The sequence below is a fragment of the Tachysurus fulvidraco genome, chromosome 14 (assembly GCF_022655615.1).
Source record: "Tachysurus fulvidraco isolate hzauxx_2018 chromosome 14, HZAU_PFXX_2.0, whole genome shotgun sequence".
Taxonomy (NCBI): domain Eukaryota; kingdom Metazoa; phylum Chordata; class Actinopteri; order Siluriformes; family Bagridae; genus Tachysurus; species Tachysurus fulvidraco.
Genome location: NC_062531.1, coordinates 11532759 through 11554124, shown reverse-complemented (window position 1 = coordinate 11554124; position 21366 = coordinate 11532759). Strand labels below are relative to the sequence as shown.

Here is a 21366-nt window from a genome sequence, read left to right as displayed (position 1 = left end):
GGCGCAGGAGTACTAACGGGAGTTATAACCCCTTTATACCACAGTAATGTCATGCTGAAAACATACTTCGCTTCACTTCTCTTATACACACACACACACATATATGCAATGAAGTTTATATATATATATATATATATATATATATATATATATATATATATATATATATATATATATATATATAAACTTCATTGCATATACACACACAACAGACCCCAAAAAATTATTTTATCTTGTAATTAATTAAAACAAATATAACAACAACAACAACAAAAAAAAAATACTAGGCAAAGATAACCAGACTGCGGCTGCTGATATCCCAAAGTTTTGATACAGCTTTCATACGATGTGGCCGGTCACGTGACAGACTAATAGGACGAGGGGTTAAATTATGTCGTTAACTGCTGTTTCAAACTCGGATTATTATACATGTGAATACAGGAGCCACACAAGGTAAGAACAAACTCCGTATCTAGACAGTGTTATAACTGTAACGAGCAATAACTTTACAAGAAACAAAGCAGACAAACAAATTTAGTCATTTAAAGGTGGGGTGCACGATGTTTGAAAGCCAATGTTGACATTTGAAATCACTTAAACAAACACGCCCCTAACCCAAATGGGTGTCAAATGGGTGTCTCATTGAGTAATACTATGGTAATACAAATGTGTTTTTGTAGTACTGTGTGTTGTATGATTTAGCTCCGTTTCACATGGAAGACTTGATTTGACGTTCAGTTCTCTCCAGCGCTGGAAAGCTGATCCTATATTAACACGGGTCCTGCGGCTTCTTGCCTTATCGTAAGCCTTTTTTCACTTTTCGTTTTTATCCGTTTTATCCGTTTTTATCCGTTTTCATCCGCCATGTCAATGTTTCAATCACTTTCTGCTAATGTCACACATTATGCGCGCACTGAACACTCTCTTCTGCATATTGACAAGACACGCCCCTTTCTGCTCATTGGCTACACGTTTGTTTTGTTTGTCGGCATGACTCAGTTTTCTGAAGCATTTCTCAAAAATTGTACACCCCACCTTTAATTTTCAGTTATAAATAAAACAAATAAAAAAGCAGTCTTTATTCAACGCTAGATGGCGCCATATTTAAAAATCGTATTCTATTCTTTTTACTATTTTATTATTCTCTGTGCTGTGTTGTGAGGATTAAACAAATTAGCAACGTTATTTTCGATGGCATTTGGCAAGGCATTGTATTTGTTGAAATAATGGTGGTTTGGTTTTAAACCATTTTTCTTCCTCCTGGGCTAATTTTCTTAAACTTAAACTTTTTCATCCGTGGATTTCATTTTGTATGGTGAGCATAGATTATATTTCCAGGTATAATAATAAACCAAAAGGAAAAAGAAACCTTTGCAAGAAAGAAAACCCATCCTACGCATTAAGCAACATTCAAATGAAACAGACGCACCCAAAAAAACTCATCTAAATCTCAACATCCATCCATTGGTGATGAGTAATTTTAAAAATATATATATATATATATATATATATATATATATATATATATATATATATATATATATATATATATATATAATGTCTCTTTTTCATTTTATCACTTCATTCTATAATACCTGGTCTCCAATTTTTCTAGAAAGCCAATCAGTTGATGTTTGCCCCTTAAAATCTACCAGATTAGTTGATCGTCCATCTGCTAGCTAACTGGATTTAGATTTCAGTGAGGAAGTGATGAACCCAGAAAGTTTCAAACAGTGACTTGCCTTTTTGTACAGTCATTCCAAACTAAAGTGATAAAAATCGATTACTTTATAGGGAAGAACCCATGGCCACTTTGCTCTTCAGTGCATGTATAGCACATTCATTTTTAAAAACACTGGAACCTTTGGAGGCAGGAGGGCATCGATATGATCACTTCACAGGCAAACAGAGTATGGAGACAATTTCAGGCCCACATAACCTGATCCTCAAAAATCTACAGAACAGCCACAGAATCATCTTGTAAAATCTGCACAACATTCATCTAGTCCATTACATTATTTAAACAACACCTGTTTCTAAAAAAATTTACCTGCAAACACTAATGCATTCAGCAGCTTCACATCTATAACGTCAATGTAGTACAAGTTATAACTAAAAAAGTGACAAAAGGACATCTGTTATTCACCCATAAAATGTTGGATGATTATATCTAAATATGTATCTTGAATAACAGGTAATTCCATTTTGCGGTTGTCCTTACCAATGCCTGAACACATGTACACGAAATTCTGATTCATGACCTCATTTGAAATACGTGAAGTGTAGGAAGAATATAAATATTAAGATTAAAAGGTTATACATCTTTTTCAGTGTATCATGATTTCATACATAACACATTCAAATTCACCATCATATTTAGTGACACGTTACGCAACAATGGCTAATACCCTCTTACTCACAAATGCTGTACCACAAACGATTAGTTGTCTTAGTGCAGACTTAGTGAGCACTGTTTGATGTATTTGCTAACACCTTCTGGGAATGGTAGTGAGCAACAAAAGGAAAAACACGACAACACACAATTCTTCATTCTGTTAAATTGCTCAGGCTGCCTTCATTTTGGGTACTTCAGTATCTGGATCATCCACAGTTACATTTACAGCATTTGGCAGACACCAGGGCGACATACATAAGTGATTAAATCTCGATCATTGGATACATTAATGCTGGTTCACTAGGTTACATACTTAAGATACCATGAGTTTAAAACATTGTTCAAAGTTACAATGAAAAGTTTCAAAGGTTTATTTTATTTATTTATTTAAAAAAAATTTTTTTATAAATTCAAAAAATAGGGAAAGAAGTGCTAGTTGAAGTGTTTCCTGAATACGTAGGTCTACAACTGCCGTTTGAAAATGACTGCATGCAAAAGTGACTCAGCTGTCTGGACCCCTAGGGGAAGTTCATTCCACCACCTTGGTGCCAGAACAGAAAAGAGTCTTGTAGTATACTTGCCTCTTACCCTGAGAGATGGTGGAACCAGTCGAGCAGTGCTGGTAGATCGGAGGGTGCGGGGTGCAGTGCGGGGAGTGAAGCCAGTGGAGGGATCGCAGCAGCGGGGTGGTATGCCAGAACTTAGGCTGGTTGAAAACAAGCCGTGCAGCTGCATTTTGGATCATTTGCAGAGGACGAATTACGTTCGAAGGTAGACCTGCCAGCAGTGGTCACATTAGCAACATGAGACGAAAATGACAGTTGATTGTCCATGGTTACCCCAAGGTTGCGAGCTGTGGCTGAAGATCGTTGTGCAGGGATTTAGCAAGGTCATTTAGCAACCTGGGTTCATTATCTCTCAATGGACAAACTGAAAGAGCTTTGTTTTGATGGAAGAAATCTATTCCGTGTGAGAAATTGCCCAGGAATAGAAGATATTTTACAAAGGTGTGTAGTAAGGTGTGTACCTTTCAGAAGAACAGTGAAAAATGGCCCTAAGCTATTCCGTGTGAGAAATTGCCCAGGAATAAAAGATATTTTACGAAGAACAGTGCAAAATGGCCCTAAAAAAAAAAAGAAGTGGGAGGACTTGCTGCAAAACTGTGCAGGAGGATAAATACATCTCTAGTTTGTTTTTAGTAGAGTCTCTAGTTTGAGAAACAAGACTCCTCACAGGTTCTCAGCGAGCAGTAAATGGTACCTAAGATTAACAAGTCAAAAAAAAAAAGTCTCAGGGATACTGGCCTTCTAAGGCAAAGTGGCCAATAAATGAAAAACATCAAAATGGGAAAATAATACACACATTGGAATTATAGAAATAAATTGAGATAGACAGTTGCAGTGTGAGGTGTTTGGACCACAGAGAAGAACATTTGTAAGGTGCAGAACAAATGGAAAGATGCCGAAGGAGTTCTTGAGGTGCTTAGTGATGGTCTGGTAGTGCTCTGGTACTAGTAACATATTTGTACATGGTAAAAGGAATATTAAACAAGAAAGGTTTACATACCCTGTGGAGCCAGTTTTGTCCTACAACAGGAAAATGACCCAGAGCATTGATCCAAATGATGCAAGGCCTATTTATGGAAGAAGCAGTCGGCTGGAATTCTGTCTGTAATGATTGCCCAGTGCAGTCACCGGATCTCTGTCCTTTTGAGCTGTTGTGTTAGCACGTTTTTGACTTTATCGGGTGGTATGAAAAAAGTGCCAATGAATCCAATCCAACTGAAGCAATATATTGTTATTTCTCACCTTGTCACTGTCTTGACTGTATTTTTTATTTATTTTGCAACTTATTTGAATAATGACCACTAGTGTAAAATTGGGTGCCTGGGTAACATTTGGGTAGCAAATTTTGAGTAACATTTCTGAGATTAAATTTCTACTAAAATAAGACGTGTTAAATGAACAAAAGCCTGGCTCTAGTAAATTGATCCTGGCTCTAGTAAATTGATCCGCCATTTATTTTTTCAAAGCTGCTACATTGCGTTTAGGACTACAACATTCAAGCAAATCTGTGGTTTCATCATTAAACATGTTTTATCAGCATAATAAAATGTAAAATATTAAAAAGTGATTAATTTATACATATTCAGTATACAACTGGATTGCAAACATTTCTGAAGTGAAGTAAAACTGTTATAGATAAACCAAGCAGGCAGGAAGTCCTATACAGAAGGATGTCAGTCAAAAATATTTATTTATCCAGTTTTCAAGTCAAACTGAGATTTTAATTGTCCTTTATCCCATTTGTACATGGATTTGGTGGTAAATATTATGTAAGTGTCAAAATCTACAAAATACTACTATTAAATGTGGATCTTTTAATGAGTGAATGGATCTTTTAATTTCTACTTCCTAAAGTCAGGAAACTTATAATCATTATTTTGCAAAGACAATATAAAGTGGACTGGATGGAATGTGGTAGCCTAGTGGTTAGTGGACGGCCTAGTGGACGGGATGTGGTAGTCTCGTGGTTAAGGTGTTGGGCTACCAAGCGGAAGGTTGTGAGTTCGATTCCTACATCCACCAACTGCCATTGCTGGGCCCCTGAGCAAGGCCCTTAACCCTAATTGTTCAGTAGTATAAAAATAAGATAAAATGTAAGTCGCTCTGGATAAGGGTGTTTGCTAAATGCTGTAAATGGACTGTGGACTATTTTTCCCCCCAGAGGTGACAGAAAACAAATTACAGTTTAATCACATTTAAAACACTTGTGTAAAACTGAAAACATTTCTGAGTCTTTGCAGACTTTTCCTCAGATACACTTCAGCAGAACACACAGGCCTGCAGTGCAGTGAGGTAATAAGAAAAGGCATCTCTCCCAATGCTGTTGCACAGCTTCCTGCTCCACCTCCCTCCTCCTCGGCCCCTTTGCTCCCTCCCTCCTTCCCTCCCTCCCTCAGGAAAAGCCTTGATTTACCGCAGCATATACATGCACTCTGCATTTCACTGCAGCACTGAGATGACTGCGAAATTATCTGCATGCTAGTGCAGGCTTGTTTAAGCTTGGCTCACTGTATAGCTATATAAGCTACAATATTTGAATAGGGTATACCAGTTTTAAAATGTGTATGTAATAAAATAAAAGTAGAATTAGAATTAGAATAAAACCAGAATTGTACTGGAAGTGGATGGTCTAGAAGTAGGTAATCCAAGATTCTGTTCTGTTCTACCTTGGCATCACTGAAGAAAAAAATGTGTTTTAATCACTGACTTCTAAGACCATACTTTCTTGCCTGGTTTTAAACAGTATGTCTACGAGGAGGGATGAAAACAGATTGGCCAAACCACCCAGACAGAACACAGACCTAAAAATCATTAAATCAGTATTTTTGCTCATAGATATGTTACAATCACTTTGTGTCTACAGAAATGAACCCTGTAAAGATTTTTCTCTGAATTCCATTTGAAATGCACAAAGTCTGAAAGTTCACCTAAAACCTATAGATTGCCTGAGCACACTGAGGGACTGTATCTTTCTTTCTTTCTTTCTTTCTTTCTTTCTTTCTTTCTTTCTTTCTTTCTTTCTTTCTTTCTTTCTTTCTTTCTTTCTTTCTTTCTTTCTTTCTTTCTTTCTTTCTTTCTTTCTTTCTTTCTTTGACAATTGTTTTTTAATTCTAGGGTTGACAATTTTCTATTGTTTTAGGTCTCACAGTACAAGAATAAGGCTTTCTTGCTGTCTGTCTCGAGGATGACACTAAGAATATAAGCTCTGCAAAGTTTCTTCATTTCATTCCCATCGAATCATATAATATGCTGCCGAAAGAACACAGCAGGTAAAGTTGCAAGTACTACTGTACTCTCTTATATCACAAGTCAGTTGAAAGACAGAACATTCAGTTCAGTTTCTCATCAAGTGCAAAAACGAGTGGTAACTGAGTGTACAATTATCGATTGTACATGATGTGTTCACGTTGTTGATCTAACAGAGCACTTTGAGAGATCAGAGACTTTTTATAGTTTGTTAATAGGATCTGTTTCAATATAGATCTTGCTCAATCCTACACAAATGGGTAAACTATGGTCTCAGTTTTCCCTCTGTGAGTCTGCAGGCTCATATAAACCCAGATCGTTTTCACAGACACAGCATTCATTTACAAATGCAAGTACTGTCTGTATTTTTTAAAGTGCAGTTTTTTAACCAAGTTCAAAAATACATTACAATTAAATTTGGTAGATGCTTGGTTGTCTAATATCAACATTAGGCTTGAACAGGTAGCTTCCTTCCTCTAGTTCTATTTAAGTGGGTGAATCCTGTAAAGCATTTCAGTTTTCGCCATTAAACTACATGTTTTCAATTAAAGATGAATGTTTTTCATTAGTAACTTATGTTTAAAATCTGTTTCAGATTAATTACTTGGTGTACTTTTTAAGAATTTTTGTACTGTTTAAACTGTTTTGGTCTGTTAAGCCAGTGGTTACTGAATATAAAGTGTTTTTTTAATTAATCATGAATTGGAATGTGAATGTTAAAGTTTAAAGCAATACCTAAGAGAACTTGGAACTTTGAACCCCTAATTCTGGGTCTTGCCCTGGTGTAAAGCTTTTACTTAGCATTAATAAGACTTTTGATGTCTTTTTTAAAGAATTATACATGAAGCCAAACCAGCAGATCTGGCATCCTGAGATAAAACACCAGCAGAACACATAGATATATTTTTCAGTAATAGGCTTGTGTGCTTCCCCTATTTAAAAATTACCATCAGCATCTGTAACTCAAATTTCATTTCAATATCAGAGGTGAGAACCAGACCCGATGTCAGAACAGGACATCCTATATCCACAACTCAGAACTGGCTGATAGCATACCTGGCTGGGTGCCCAGAGATTGTGCTGATTGGCATGCCAGTGTCTGGATATCCTTAAAGTTGCACTGAGCCAAACAGATTTCCCTGTGTGCTTCAATATGACCATCGTCATCCCTGGGCATCATCATCTCAAGAAGTTGTCTGTGACCTGCCTCAATGACTACTGGCCCATCACATTCACACCTATCATCACGAAGTGCTCTGAGCAGCTAGTCATGAAACACATAAAGAGAAGGCTTCCAAACCTACCGGAACCATTCCAGAATGGATACCACCCGTAGCATCAGAGTTTTGGACATTGGATTTTCTGATATTCTATGAGTGCACCATACCTGGCCTGTTTAATTAAGAAACAGAGGTCTCTTGCAATGATGTGCCTCCAGACAAAAGAACCTAACAGCAGTGACAAAAGTCTGATGATTGGCCAGTTTTACTGTAAAACATTTATATATATATATATATGTGTGTGTGTGTGTGTGTGTGTGTGTGTGTGTGTGTGTGTGTGTGTGTGTGTGTGTGTGTGTGTGTGTGTGTATTCCATTATATATATTTCAGTTAATGATGAATGTTTTTTTTCATTTGTAATCTAAACAGATTAAGTACCTTGCATTCTTTTTAAGAATTTTTGTCCTGTTTAAACTGTTTTGATCTGTTGAGTCAGTGGTTACTATATATATATATATATAATGTTTTAAATAAATGCGCTTCATCCTATCATAGCTGGTTTTGGAATGCTGGCTGCCAGTCTGTTTTACGACATCATGCATCTGTTTATAATACATAACTGAAATGGGCCCCATGTAGAATTTCAACCACCATTTTAAGACTTAAAAAAACTAAATCAGTGAGGAGGTGGTATCCAGTCCAATACATATCTCTGTGGAGTCTAATGTCCATAAAATTCTCTCACCTTAAAAACAGAAGTCCATTCGATTCTCCTGTGTAAGTAAAAAAACTCACTCACTTTTTGTTTTATAAACCTCAAACTTTCCAATCTTTTCGGGGAAATTAAGGTATCAAGCCAAGTATCAATTCACTGAACTGATTTAGATGCAATGACAGCATGTACATATGCGCACAAATGCTCTGTGGCAGTCACAGAGTTTCACATGTAAAGTAATACTTTTGCCCACAACACAGTTACAATTCAACTTTCTCTAATCCGCTAAGTAGTTTTTGACAGATTTGGGCTAGGCCTCTCAACATGGCCATTTCTGCTCAGTGGAGTGTGTATTAGCACACAAGCAATAATGTTAATCATTATTGATTTAGCAGCTTCTAGAAAAAATGTAGTTATAAAGCACATTGAGTTGAGCACTTCAGCGGTAGTAATGGTACAAGAAATGATTTAGTGAATTCTTTACATTTACAATTACCCTAAAATTCTAAACAATAGGCCAAATGCTGCCTGCTTCAAGGTAAAAAAAAAAATAACATGTTCTTTACATGATTGTGTTTCATTAAGTAGCCAACATTTTATTTTGCAGTGTATTTCTGCATCTAATATGGAACCTCAGAGCCTCGTATTATGTGTTCCTTGTTTCTGTAGTGTTGCCTGCACACAACTTTTACATGTGTACATCATGTGTTACAAGACACAGACCCTGAATCAGATAAACAGCTAATGACAGAATGAATGAATAAGGTAATATTTTTTTATGCAAGCATTATGTCACATCCAATATGCTCACATTTTTTTCCCATGAGCTTCATGTTTGACCACCTGCTCCCATCCAAATTGGTGTAAAAACCTCTTCTGGTATCTTGCAGGATCCCACAATTACAGTTGCTAACAGCTTACTGTAAACATAACATTTCTGTCATGACTAGAAAATATGTGCCTAAAAGTACATCATTAAAAATAAGTCTTAGTTAAAGAACTGTGTATTGCTGAAATGTTGCAATTCACCTCATAGGTAGTATTTGTTTGCCCAATCACTTCCATTATTGTAATACTATTTATGTTGGCTTTCTAGAAGCCAACATCCTGTTTTCCTATTTAAGCTTAGACAAAAATTTATAGATTGTAACTCCTCCTAGGGCTTTCGAGCCACATGCACCAAATTCGCGTAGGTCGTAGAAACTGGTCTGAAGTTTGTTGCTTTTAGTTTTCTAAGCGATTCGAGTACCGGTACTTCTGATACCGGGTCTCAAATTGGCCCTTTTTTCCCATAGACTCCCATTATAAAATTTGGAGGTTTATAACTCGGCAAGCTTTCTAACTATTTACACCAAACTCGGTCAGCTCCTTTAGGGTGATACTCTGAACAAAGTTTTAAATTGGTGTACAGACATGCCTTTTGGTTATGCTGCAGCCCTGCCCCCAAAATATGCAAAATCAAAAAACTTTTTACAACATGGACATGTGACATAGCAAAACACTCAGAACAATGAGGGGAACTTCCTCACAGGTATTCTGATCACATCAGGTGATGTCACATGATGTCAGGTGAAAATAAAAAATTTGCACAACATGGACATATCAAAACACTCAGCCCTATGTGGGGAACTTCCTCAAGAATATTCGGATGACATCACATGCTCGTCTCCACTTAACTCCAAATGTTTTGGCACCCTAGCTTTTTGTCTAATTGCTTCCACAAGTAACACTGACCCTTATGTCCACTCGCCTCCAAAAAGCACCGGCCTTTGCGAATACTTGCATCGTCAAAGCCAACATCAAAGTTTGTTGTTATTTTATTATTCCATTAAGATCTCAGAATTATAAGGTCTTGTCTTTCAGCCAAAATGAGATGTTTCACATGGTGTGTTTCACCATTTAATAATATGAAAAAGAATATTAGCATGACCTGATTAAGTAAAATAGAAATTATTGCTATATCTTAATACGGTCTTAATATGAAAAAGAATATTAGCATGACCTGATTAAGTAAAATAGAAATTATTGCTGTATCTTAATACGGTTTAATTCCAAGGCATGGCAATGCCGTGGGTTTACTGACATGGACAAGAACATTTAAATACAAAAGGAAATTCTAGGAATTTCAACAAATAAAGTAATTTTATGACATATATGCTTGGTTAAGTAAACATGTCATTTGTTCCTTGAGGCAATTCTGAGAACCAAGATCAACTTATTCTTGTAAAAGATTATTTTTACTCTTGTCATTGTCACTCATTTCAAAGCAGGTTTTCTTTTAATATGTTTGTTTGTTTTAAAATAACACAGATTGCACATGTTAGGAAGATTTTTTAAGAAAGTACGCAGAATCATTCTTTTATTTTTTCAGATTTTAGCTACCAAACATAACATGCTTAAGATGCACTGTGACCTAGTGCAATCTGAGAAGGACAAAGATTAAAGATTTATGAGGACTGCACCAAACCCAGCAGCCTCAGAACAGTTCTGTTAAACAGTGGAGAGTTGGGACTTTAACCTGATTTGGTCAGCTATATAGGCAGTTTTTTTGCATTTATTTAAAATAAGGCTTCTTCAGGGGGCTGCAAAAAGACTTAAATGTAAGGTGGTTATGTCCAGTGATTGACTGTCAGTGGATGTTGATTTTAAATGAGAATCAATGTGTTTTCAGTGAGGGCAAAGCAAGCAAACTCATGCAGTATGAGAAGAAGCTGAAAGCTGCCAAGAAAGAAGAGACGATGCGTTACGTGGAGCCACCCGACGGAGGCTGGGGCTGGATGGTCGTGCTACACTGCTTTCTGGTGGGTCTTTAACAACAGTACCTACCTCAAGACTGCTTTTTCTTTTGCAGCAACAGTCACTTTGTCCAGAATTTGATCACTGATGATCTCTAAGATTGTGATTTCTAGCAATCTCTTACCACAGTAATTTTGCCATTTTGATTTGTGCTGTTTGTTGTCTACCAGGTGAACGTGCTGGTTATGGGGACCTTGAAGACTTTTGGGATCTTCTTCGTGGTGCTGCAGGACGAGTTCGGTGGCTCGTCCGAGAGCATCAGCTGGATCGGCTCCATCATGTCCAGCATCAGACTCTCAGGAGGTAGACCTGCTGTCCCTATAACAACCATCCCTTACACGCGGCCAAACAGTTCCACCTATTTCTGTAGCACTCACTGCATCCAGGAAGTCAGACGAATATGAGGGTTGCATAGCCTTGCAAGAATGACAAGGTACAGTTCCTTGTGTAGATGTTGGAACTGTAAAGTCGCACCCCTGAAATGGCTTACCAACTATGAATACGATACTAGCAACCTGGATCTGTAAATTGTATTTTCATTCATTTCTTTACTCTGGTCTTTGCATACCTCCAAATAGTGTTGTGCCTGTACCACCAGGTCCTTTGGCCTCTGTAGCCTGCGCTAGGCTGGGGAACAGAGTCACTTCTATCTTGGGAGCCTTACTGGTGACTGCAGGATTTATCATCAGCATGTTTGCTAACAGTGTCCTTTACTTGTACCTCAGCATGGGGATGGTGGTGGGTGAGTCTTTGAGTACATAGACCTAGGTATACATTACGTAACTAGATGCTATTAATCCTAGATGATAATTGATGATAAAACCGAAAATATGTTTTGTTTTTCTTGTTTTTATTTTGCTTTATAAAATTCCAAAAATTAAATACTTATTCTTCAGGTCTTGGCTTTGCACTGTTGTACCAAGCCTCATCTGTTGTGACTGCAACTTATTTCCGTAAGAGGTTAGCCACGGCATACTCCATTGGGCGCTCTGGCATGGGCTTAACCTTCGCGCTGGCACCCTTCACACAGCTGCTTATGGATCAGTATGCATGGCAGGGTAAATATGACACAGAGTATCATATGTAAAGTATTTTCTTTTTCTTTTAAAACCTTCTCTTTTTTAATTCAATATATAAAAGAAAGAACTACGTGAACAGAAGTCTATATCAGACTTCTAAGAAACTTCATTAATGCAGATTATTGAACTGATCTGTCTGATTGTGTAGGAGCTCTGTTGATTTTGGGTGGTCTGATGTTGAACCTGGTGGCCTCTGCAATGCTGCTGCGGCCCATCCAAGTGCAGCCTGCTTCCTTTCCTCTACCATCTAACCCCAGCCTCAGCAGAGATCTGCCTGTCTCTCTGACCCAAATGGAGAAGGGACCTCTTGACAACAGTGAAAATTTTAATCTAGCCATGTCTAATGGCATTGCCAAAACAGAAGATCCTTCCATACACAAGGATATACTTATCATTGAGAACACATCTCATGGACAGAGTAAGCTGCAAGCTTTAGAACTAACAAACCTGACCCAGAATGGTGCCAATGAACTGGACAATTCTCCAGTAAAGGTTTGTCAAGAGACAAATGCCAAACTGATGGTGAATTCCATGGTACAGGAGAAGACTCCAACCAAAAAAGCCAAAATCTTTGACTTGTCACTCTTAAAAAATCCTTTTTTTTTCATATATACTTGGTCACTGGTTTTCAGTCAGTTAGCCTACTTTATCCCCTACTTCCACCTATCAGCAAGAGCCAGGACTTTGGGCATTGACCCCATGGATGCATCTTTCATCATATCTGTGGCAGGTTAGTATCAGGAAATCGATCCTGGTTGTCAGCATCTGTGTAATTTTAGAATCGTGTAACCTGTATATCATTTGCTGCTGTAGGAATGAATTTTATAGTCAGTCAATAGGAAGACTTAATAGATTTTCAGATTTTAAGGCTGGCTCAGTGTAAGTAGCCAGATTTTCTAGTAATAGTAATGAGTCAAGTGGACAAATATAGGTGTTATATATATGTGTTGTCAGTCCCATGTTGTACAGTCTATACTGTAATTACATTTGTATTCTAATACTAATCTCTAATTTAAAGCAATTGGTATATGACAAACCATAAACAAACTGTGACAGCTACAGTGGAACGTCATCAGGGGGCTATATTTGATCTTTGAGTTGAATTTTGTGTGATGTTTGTCATGCTTGTTACTTGCTTTGCACTGAACCATATTTGAATGAATAGTTTAAAGGTAGATGCACAAAGCCTATGTCAATGTCTACACATTAATTATTTGTAGGCTACTGTGAATCTACAGGGTTATGTAATGAATCTTACATAAAAGATGAACTTTATCCCAGTGGCCAGAGCTTTTGGGTTCAGAAGTATCCCAACCTACATCAGAGAAAAATACCTCCTTTCCAAATATATATGTTTTTTAATATGGACAAATTAATCATTAAATGTAATGTTAAACACATTAAAATAGTCATTAAATGTGTATGTTTACAAAAATCCAAACATAAATTAGACTTAAATGCACTTTGATTCTGAAATGAAAGAAAACGCCACGTGTAAAATAATGTTAGTAAGACATTGAGCCGCAGGTTCTACAATCTCTGAAAATCATTCTGAGGGAGCACGATTCTTTTAAAATATATTCTATCAGTTATTTTGATGATGGTGCTGGAGAATTGTGTTTGCTCAAATTCTTCTGTAACTGTTCTGTTAAAATGGGATATTGAGTCGGATGTCTGTGCATTGGACTCCCATCAGGATGAAAATGTTTCATCATAGAAGAAAGTGATCAGTTACAATACTGTAACTTTGAATTTATTTGCAGCAATGATTTCAGCCATTGGATTTTCCTTTAAATTGTCACTCAAACAAATTGCCTAAAACCTGAGGTACTGTATCAGATTTTGCTATTTCTGAAACTGGCGGTTTGTGCATGGTTATAAATAAATCAGTCAACGTCTTGAGACCTGGGTCAGACTTCAAGGTCTACACATAAAAGGATCTGATATTGTCTTGATTGTCCAAGTAACCTAGGCATCTAATTGATTCTCTTAATAATTAAAAGTAAGTAGTTGTTGTCAGTCTGATATTGATGACATTTTTTAAGGAAAAGGGGTCCTTCATTCAGAGCCTTTTTCGAAGTAGGACAGTGTGGGAGATTGAGGGCGACTCAGGCCACTAAAAGTGTCTCCTCATAGTGGTCCACTCTGTGTGACCGAGCTGGGGAAGTCGCTAAGCAACGGCGAGGCTTTCCAAATCCACAACCGCCTTTAAAGTGGCTGACATTGTACTGGGGAGCACTGGAGCATAATAGCAGGAGAAGAGGGCAGCCAAAAACGCTTGTGCACTTAATGAGTGGACTGGGAAATTGGACATGCATTTGGTCCGTCGTCCCCCAGCATGAGTTCATTGTCTTTTTTTTTTTATGTAGTGGGGACACTGCATTCCCTCTTTTTTAGTGGTTGTTTGGGTAACACAATAAAAGCACAAACACCTGTGCTGTTGAACTGACTGCTGAATTCAGCTTCTTGTATGCTAGACTTTTAATTGTGGGATAGCCAAATGGTAAAGGGATTTAAAAGTTCCATTTTATTTTCTTGCTATTGAAGTGTAATTGTGTGGTTCATGATAAAGACAGCTGTGAGTTTCACTGGACCTGCTGCGCCTTAAACATACAAGCAAATCCCGAAATGTCTCTGTGTTCAAGTAGGGGCACACCAGGATAAAGCCTCTGGTGATGTGAGGACAGACAAACATTGTCCAGCTGTTTTGCTTCATGTCTGACCACTGCGAAGCACATCACTGTGTGTGCTCTGATACTGGCACTGCATTAAAAGTGGCCTACATTTAACGGATGACCTTATGGACTGTCTATTCGATACTGTCTATTCGGGACATGTTTCCTACATTCTCTGGGCCTCCTATTAATTGCTTTTGTGGCTCTGTATGCTGTTGTGGCTCTGAAGTTAAAACTATTGCATACATTTCTAAAATAATGCATTTTTAACGAACAGTTAAGGATCCATGATACAGAAGTCTGTCCCCCTTTTGATGGTTTTTATGCAAGCATCTGAAATATGAATTCGAAAACTGCCAGAAATAGGCGATAAATATCCCTAATTATGCATTTTAAAATCAGCTGATGAAAAAAGAATAATTATACAGGGTGTGATTTTTGACTGTGAAAAAATTAGGTGTATAATATAAGTGTAATGGAGAGTAATGGAGCCAGTCACCACAACAGAGAGTAACTGTTCACTGTGTTCTGTCGATTAATGCTTTTAGCAACATTACTGACAGAGTTCCATTACAGAGAGTCTTTTCTTATAATGCTTCACATCTGTGATTTTTACTGATGCAGTGTGGGATGAATGGGTTCTTGTCTCACACAGGTATAACAGAAACTGTGGCTCAGCTGGCCTCTGGCTGGGTGACAGACAGGAACCTGGTCCATAAGTACCACTACCACAAGGCCTATCTGATTCTGTGTGGGATCGTCAACCTGCTCTCTCCCCTCGCCACCTCCTATATCCAGCTCATGATCTATGCCGTGTTCTTTGCTATCTTTTGTGGAGGTTACATGGCTCTGCTCCTGCCGGTCCTGGTGAGTACTTAACTAGCACTCAGAGACAATATGCTTTGTCATTAGGATGTACTATCAGCTTTTTTCTTTTATCCAAAGAGGAAGTGGATCACTGTGATTCATTCTACTATATTACATATTACTTATCTACTTCATTTAGATTCAATGTACTGATTATTATTATTATTATTATTACTACTATTATTATTATTATTATTATTATTATTATTATTATTATTATTATTATTATTACAGGCTACTAGGGTTATTCTTTATTGTTTATCTGATATTAAATGAAGTTCATTGGCTAGATACATTAGCTATCTTGGATTGAAAAGGGTTTAATAATTTAAAAAAGAAATGTGAAGGAACAAAAGAAAATAAAAAATACAATGATAATGTACACCTGTAGCTGCTGTTTTAGAGCTTTGCCAAATATTTCAGTAATTTACCTTTAAGCCTAAATGTTGTGAGTTTGAGAAAGTGAAAAACAAAACTAAAAAAGAACAGGACAAGCCAGAGCTAATGGAGTGTGTGTGTGTGTGTGTGTGTGTGTGTGTGTGTGTGTGTGTGTGTGTGTGTGTGTGTGTGTGTGTGTGTGTGTGTGTGTGTGTGTGTGTGTGTGTGTGTGTGTGTGTGTGTGTGTGTGTGTGTGTGTGTGTGTGCAAGTCGGTTAGACTGATAATGTTGTGGCTTGTGTTGCTCTATCAGGCAATTGTGTAGATAATCAGGCAATTTAACAGGAAGTCCATGTTAATTCTGATAGGAGTTTGGATGATGTTATCTCTGGCAGCAGCATTTTGGACCAACTTTTTAAATTTACAAGTGTTCAACTATTAAGAATAATGAACAAAAAGAACTGACCAAAGACAGTGTTTATAAAAGTATGGAGGATCTACACCAATGACAAGATGTTGTGTTGACATTGCAGTGTTCCAACTTTGTGAAGTTTGTGAACCCCCCCTTATGATATCTTGTTATCTTATTGGACATTTAATTCTGTGCCTAGCACATTAAAGCTGCTCTAACAAGTGGCTCAGCATCTTCGTAAGATATTTTATGTTGCTTTCCTTCAATTTGTCACATGTAAAAAAAAATAAAAAATTCTAGCCTAGGTACTATTACACTGTTTACATTTAAGTAACTATTCACTTTACAAACACTCACAATTCTTTCTTTTCCAGGTTGACTTGGTAGGGTCTGAAAAAGTGAATAACTCTATGGGGTTTTCCATGTTCTTTGTGGGTCTTGGCTGTCTAACAGGTCCTCCATTGGCCGGTAGGTTTTTTTTTCCAGAATCATAAACAAATTATTAAATAATGCTGCATATGCTGTCACTGAATTAAGAGTGGTTCAGAACAGGCAGTATTAAAATGCATTGGGAGGTACACTTTGGGAAGTGTGTCATTGCTCTTAAAGGGGGAACAAATATATCTCCTTTTGCCACCGCTAGGCAGATCATGTCACTTTTCTTTATTTAGCAACACACTAATTGCTCAGTTGCATGTTTTTCTTTTTTGTTAGTACAAGTAGTCCTCAAACATTATGCAGCCAGTGATCTGTGTCTCTGATTCTCAGTACAGAATGATTTTGATTAATTTCATACAGCTATTCAAATATTAGAATCACTATTTAATACATATTTTGGCTATTTATCGGTGGCATATAGAGCTTCTTAATCCTTAACTGTACATTGACAAGGAACACAAGTTCAAGTTATTTGATATTATGTATAATTATAAAGTGATTGGGGTTTGGATTAAATATTTAAAAATCACAGATCTCACTCTGTTCATTGTGTATGAATATGAAGTGTTTGAAATTCAGCTGAAATTAAATCTGCTGTAAGTTGAGAAAATGGTTTGGTTGTATTGCCATAATGTCTGCTTGAAACATGCCTGGAACATGCTTGGTACATGCCGTTATGGTCACAGATAAAATTCTCAGAAATTGTATACACTCACCCTTAGACAGGCCCCTATTTAGGAGGGGTGGTGCAGGCCCTATTGCAATATGGGGTATGTTTACTCTTTCTGGGTGGGGGAAGTGTAGGATCTCAATGGGAGAAGGCTGTGTACAGTATGTAAGAGAAAGGTGCTTTGAAAAGTCACTGTGTACCAGCTGGTCATAAGGCTATATACCATTCCTAGGAACAGAGGCAAATCTTGCCGAGCTGTTTTTTGAAACCGTCATAACCATTTAAAAAAAAAACTGTTTAAAAATCTTAAAATTTGCTCACCCCCTTCTACTACTATAGTTTTATTAGCAAGCTGTCAATAGGTTTCTGTGCTACTGCCTTCTACAAAGAACCTGAGTAAAATGTCATATCAAGTGTGTCATTTGGTTTTGACTGAATAAAACCACAAATTTTCTTGAATATTACCAATCAAACCAAATCCATTCTTTTCTATTCCCCTGTATTACAATAATTACAATACAAAACTTAAAATAATAATTGTAACACCTTTTACTTCCTTTACTTGCAGGGATGATACGAATGTGAATTAAGTCTTAATTGTCTTAAATCTTAATTGTTTGTGCCTGAGAACAGTTCAGTGTTTTGCATACAGGAAGATTGTATAGCTAACAAGGATTGTATAGCCTTAAAGGACCATAAATATCCCTTAAAGGACCCCCCCCAAATCCCAAGCCTCCGTGAAATTGGCTGTGGTTTAGGGCGGTATGCAGCTTCCACACTGGGCCTCTCACTCAGTAATGGTAACAGCTTTCTCCAACAGGCAGTGTACTCCCTGACCTTAGTCCTACAGACACACTAAACCAAACCATGTACACCTGAGCCTCAGCTAGGGAGAGCGCTGCCTCAGCTTGGCTAGTGCATCATATAGAATTACAAGCACCATAACAGAAAGAAATTCTTAGAAACAAACATTTTTTAATTTGGTTTAATGTTATTTCATTTGATTAAATATAGTTATTCTTTGCAATGAAATATCTTTGTTATGGTTTAAGAAAAATGTAAGTGAGAAGTAAATTGAACCTTGCTAAATATAGTCTTGCTCAAACATGACTTCCATGTATCAAGAACATCAAATGTTTGACTCCTTACTCGTGTCTCCCAGGTTTCCTGTACGACTACACCCTAACCTACGACTGCTCCTTCTACTTAGCTGGTGTGTGTTACCTGCTCTCATCAATCTCTCTCTTCCTGGAGCCACTTGCTCAGCACTGGCAGGCCAGAAAAAAGCAGCAGGAGCTGCTCAATAAAGAACTGGGGTGGAGCAGCTGCTGCTTCTGTGCAGCCTCTCAAAGAAATGGGGTGGTATAGCTACACCGCATAGCCATGGCAAACAAAAAATTAAAAAGGAATATTTGAGAAAAAAAAAGTACTTCATCCTCCCACAGCGGATTTGAACTCGACTTTGTAATATAATGTAAAGGCACCAGTCTTTAGAGAGGAGGAGGTTTTTTTTAGGACTCACAGTGAATGACCAACTTAGTCACAATGTTTGCAGACACCATCATGGATGGTTTTACAGATGATGTGGTCTCTAAATTCCAATGAAGCAAATACATGTGCATCTCAATAAATTAGTATGTCATGGAAAATGACTTGGTTTACATTTAACAAAAAACAACCAATTAACTACTGTATCACAAAAAATAGAATACTTAATAAGATCAATATAAAAAAACATTTTTAGTGAATTGTTGGCCTTCTGGAAAGTATGTTCCTTTACTGTATACGTACTTAATACTTTCTAGGTGCTCCTTTTGCTTTAATTACTGCCTCAATTCGGCAAGGAGGTGATCGGTCTGAGGCACTGCTGAGGTGGTATGGAAGCCCAGGTTTCTTTGACAGTGACCTTCAGCTCATCTGCATTTTTGGTATCTTGTTTCTCATTTTACTCTTGACAATACAGCATAGATTCTCTATGGGATTCAGGTGTGGTGAGCCTACTGGCCAGCCAAGCACACCAACACCATGGTCATTTAACCTACTTTTGGTGCTTTTGGCAGTGTGGGTGAGTGTGTGGAAAATGAAATTGTGAAGGGTGTTAATGATTGTCTTCTGGAAAACTGTCAGATCAGCAGTCTTTCCCATGATTGTGTAGCCCAGTGAACCAAATTGAGAGACCATTTCGATCACTCAGGAAACCTTTGCAGGTGTTTGGAGTTGATTAGCTGATTGATATGTCGCTATATTCAAATTTTTTTTAGATTAATTGCTGGGTTTTTGTACAATGTGAGCCAAAATCATCACATATTAAAGTACCAAAGACTTAAACTACTCCAGTTTTTGTGTACTGAATTTATATAATACACGAGTTTCACTATTTGAGTTGAATTACTGAAATAAATGAACTTCCACAACATTCTAGTTTATTGAGATGCACCTGTAACTTCTTGTATCACATTATATACTTTTATCTTATTACCAACCTTTCAATTTAAGAAAACATGCAACTTTTCATTTAATGTCTCCCAAATATATAGAATAATATATATGAGACAGATAATGTATACATGCTATAATAACATAGCATTCTATAATAACATTTCCTGTAACATAACATAACAGTTACTGAATGGAGCAATCAACATTATATTTAAATATTAGCCTTAAAATGCTGATTATTTTCTATGCAATTTGTCTACTGGTTTGAGGTCAAGGTTTTTCTTTGCAAACAGCAACTCATATTGGTTTATTTCGATGATCTGCTATAAGTTCCAGTCAACTTATGAGAATTAAACACTACGTAAATTGATTATTATTGTTTTAAAGTATACTTGATTGTGGATTTGGGTCACTGTGCCTCTGGACCTTGGACATGGGTTTTTCCCCAGCCGGTGGTCCCAAATTACATTTGTGCCAGCAACCACTGACTAAGATGAAAAGAATTTCCAAAACAAAACGGCTTTAAACCGATTTAAACCTGACAGGAGTGAGAATACTTCAAGGGCTCAGTCTAAAAAATGTAGGGCATTGTGCTTACAGCTACAGCCTTGTTTTAGACATGCCGTTTTTGAAGACTGTCATTTATATCTAAATTCCTGTAGTGTTCTGTTTAGCACCATTAGTTGCCTTTTGTGTACTGCATAACTGTACTAACTATTGAGATATGAGCCAAAGATGCAAGAGAGATTTATTTTTTTTATTATTATTATTTTATTATTTCTTTGCATTTTACTCTCAGGCGTGTTTAGGCTTTCAGTTTCTTGTTCATTTATCTTTAAAATCAAACCTTTTCTTACCAATTGTTTGTGGTTGCTTCTTAGATGCCACATAGTTTCTTTTGTCACAGAGTCCTCTAGTGGTACATACACTGTACTACTGCTGAAAGGTAGCATTAATTACTGTTCAGTGCTAATTATATACTGTTGTGAGTATGACGGAGTGCTGCACAGTTGTTTTTTTTAATATATATCCATTTCACAAAAATCAAAAAGTGACAAAATGGTGAGATGGTAAATAGAGTTTTTAGGAGCACAAATTGAATACACTCCTGTTGAGTCTGGACTGTTTAGAAAATTGTATTATGAAAATTTTGTTCGTGTTTAAACATCCATGCAGTCTGATTGGGAAACACTGCTTATTTAATCTCCTAAGACGTTTTTTTTTCTTCTCATGGGGAGCCAAGGCGTCTCTATGAGCCACAGATTGCAGTCTAAAAATACATCAACTACAAAGTAACATAAGAAACATGCTAGTTCATTGTAGCCCACTCACTGTGTGTGGACAAAGTCTGTCTTTTATATATGGATATGTGGTACTGTATAAATTCTGGAAGTGGTTTTAAAAACAAAAAAGGTGGAATTCTTACAACTGTGAAGGTTTTCATAACTGAAATTAAAGCAAATGGAAAATG

General features: G+C 37.1%; 2 protein-coding genes across 5 annotated transcripts in view; one reads left to right on the top strand and one right to left on the bottom strand.

The window, feature by feature from the left end:
- Positions 1-4928, bottom strand: part of prok1 (prokineticin 1) — a 17259-nt gene extending 12331 nt beyond the window's left edge. Inside the window, exon 1 of the transcript XR_007137741.1 lies at positions 3962-4928. The gene's annotated coding sequence lies outside the window, so the exon portion shown is untranslated. The remainder of the gene's footprint in view (positions 1-3961) is intronic.
- Positions 1-21366, top strand: part of slc16a4 (solute carrier family 16 member 4) — a 21847-nt gene extending 481 nt beyond the window's left edge. The window contains exons 2-10 of one of the 4 annotated variants that reach the window (XM_027166799.2): positions 6101-6230; positions 10814-10943; positions 11109-11241; positions 11537-11680; positions 11835-11996; positions 12166-12747; positions 15348-15559; positions 16723-16816; positions 18619-21366. In XM_027166799.2, the coding sequence (XP_027022600.1) occupies positions 6208-6230; positions 10814-10943; positions 11109-11241; positions 11537-11680; positions 11835-11996; positions 12166-12747; positions 15348-15559; positions 16723-16816; positions 18619-18824 (1686 nt within the window). In that variant the 5' untranslated portion in view covers positions 6101-6207 and the 3' untranslated portion in view covers positions 18825-21366. Of the gene's footprint in view, positions 1-6100; positions 6231-10686; positions 10944-11108; positions 11372-11516; positions 11681-11834; positions 11997-12165; positions 12748-15347; positions 15560-16722; positions 16817-18618 lie in introns of those variants that run through there. The other 3 variants (XM_027166801.2, XM_027166796.2, XM_027166802.2) reach the window with 3 other exon arrangements.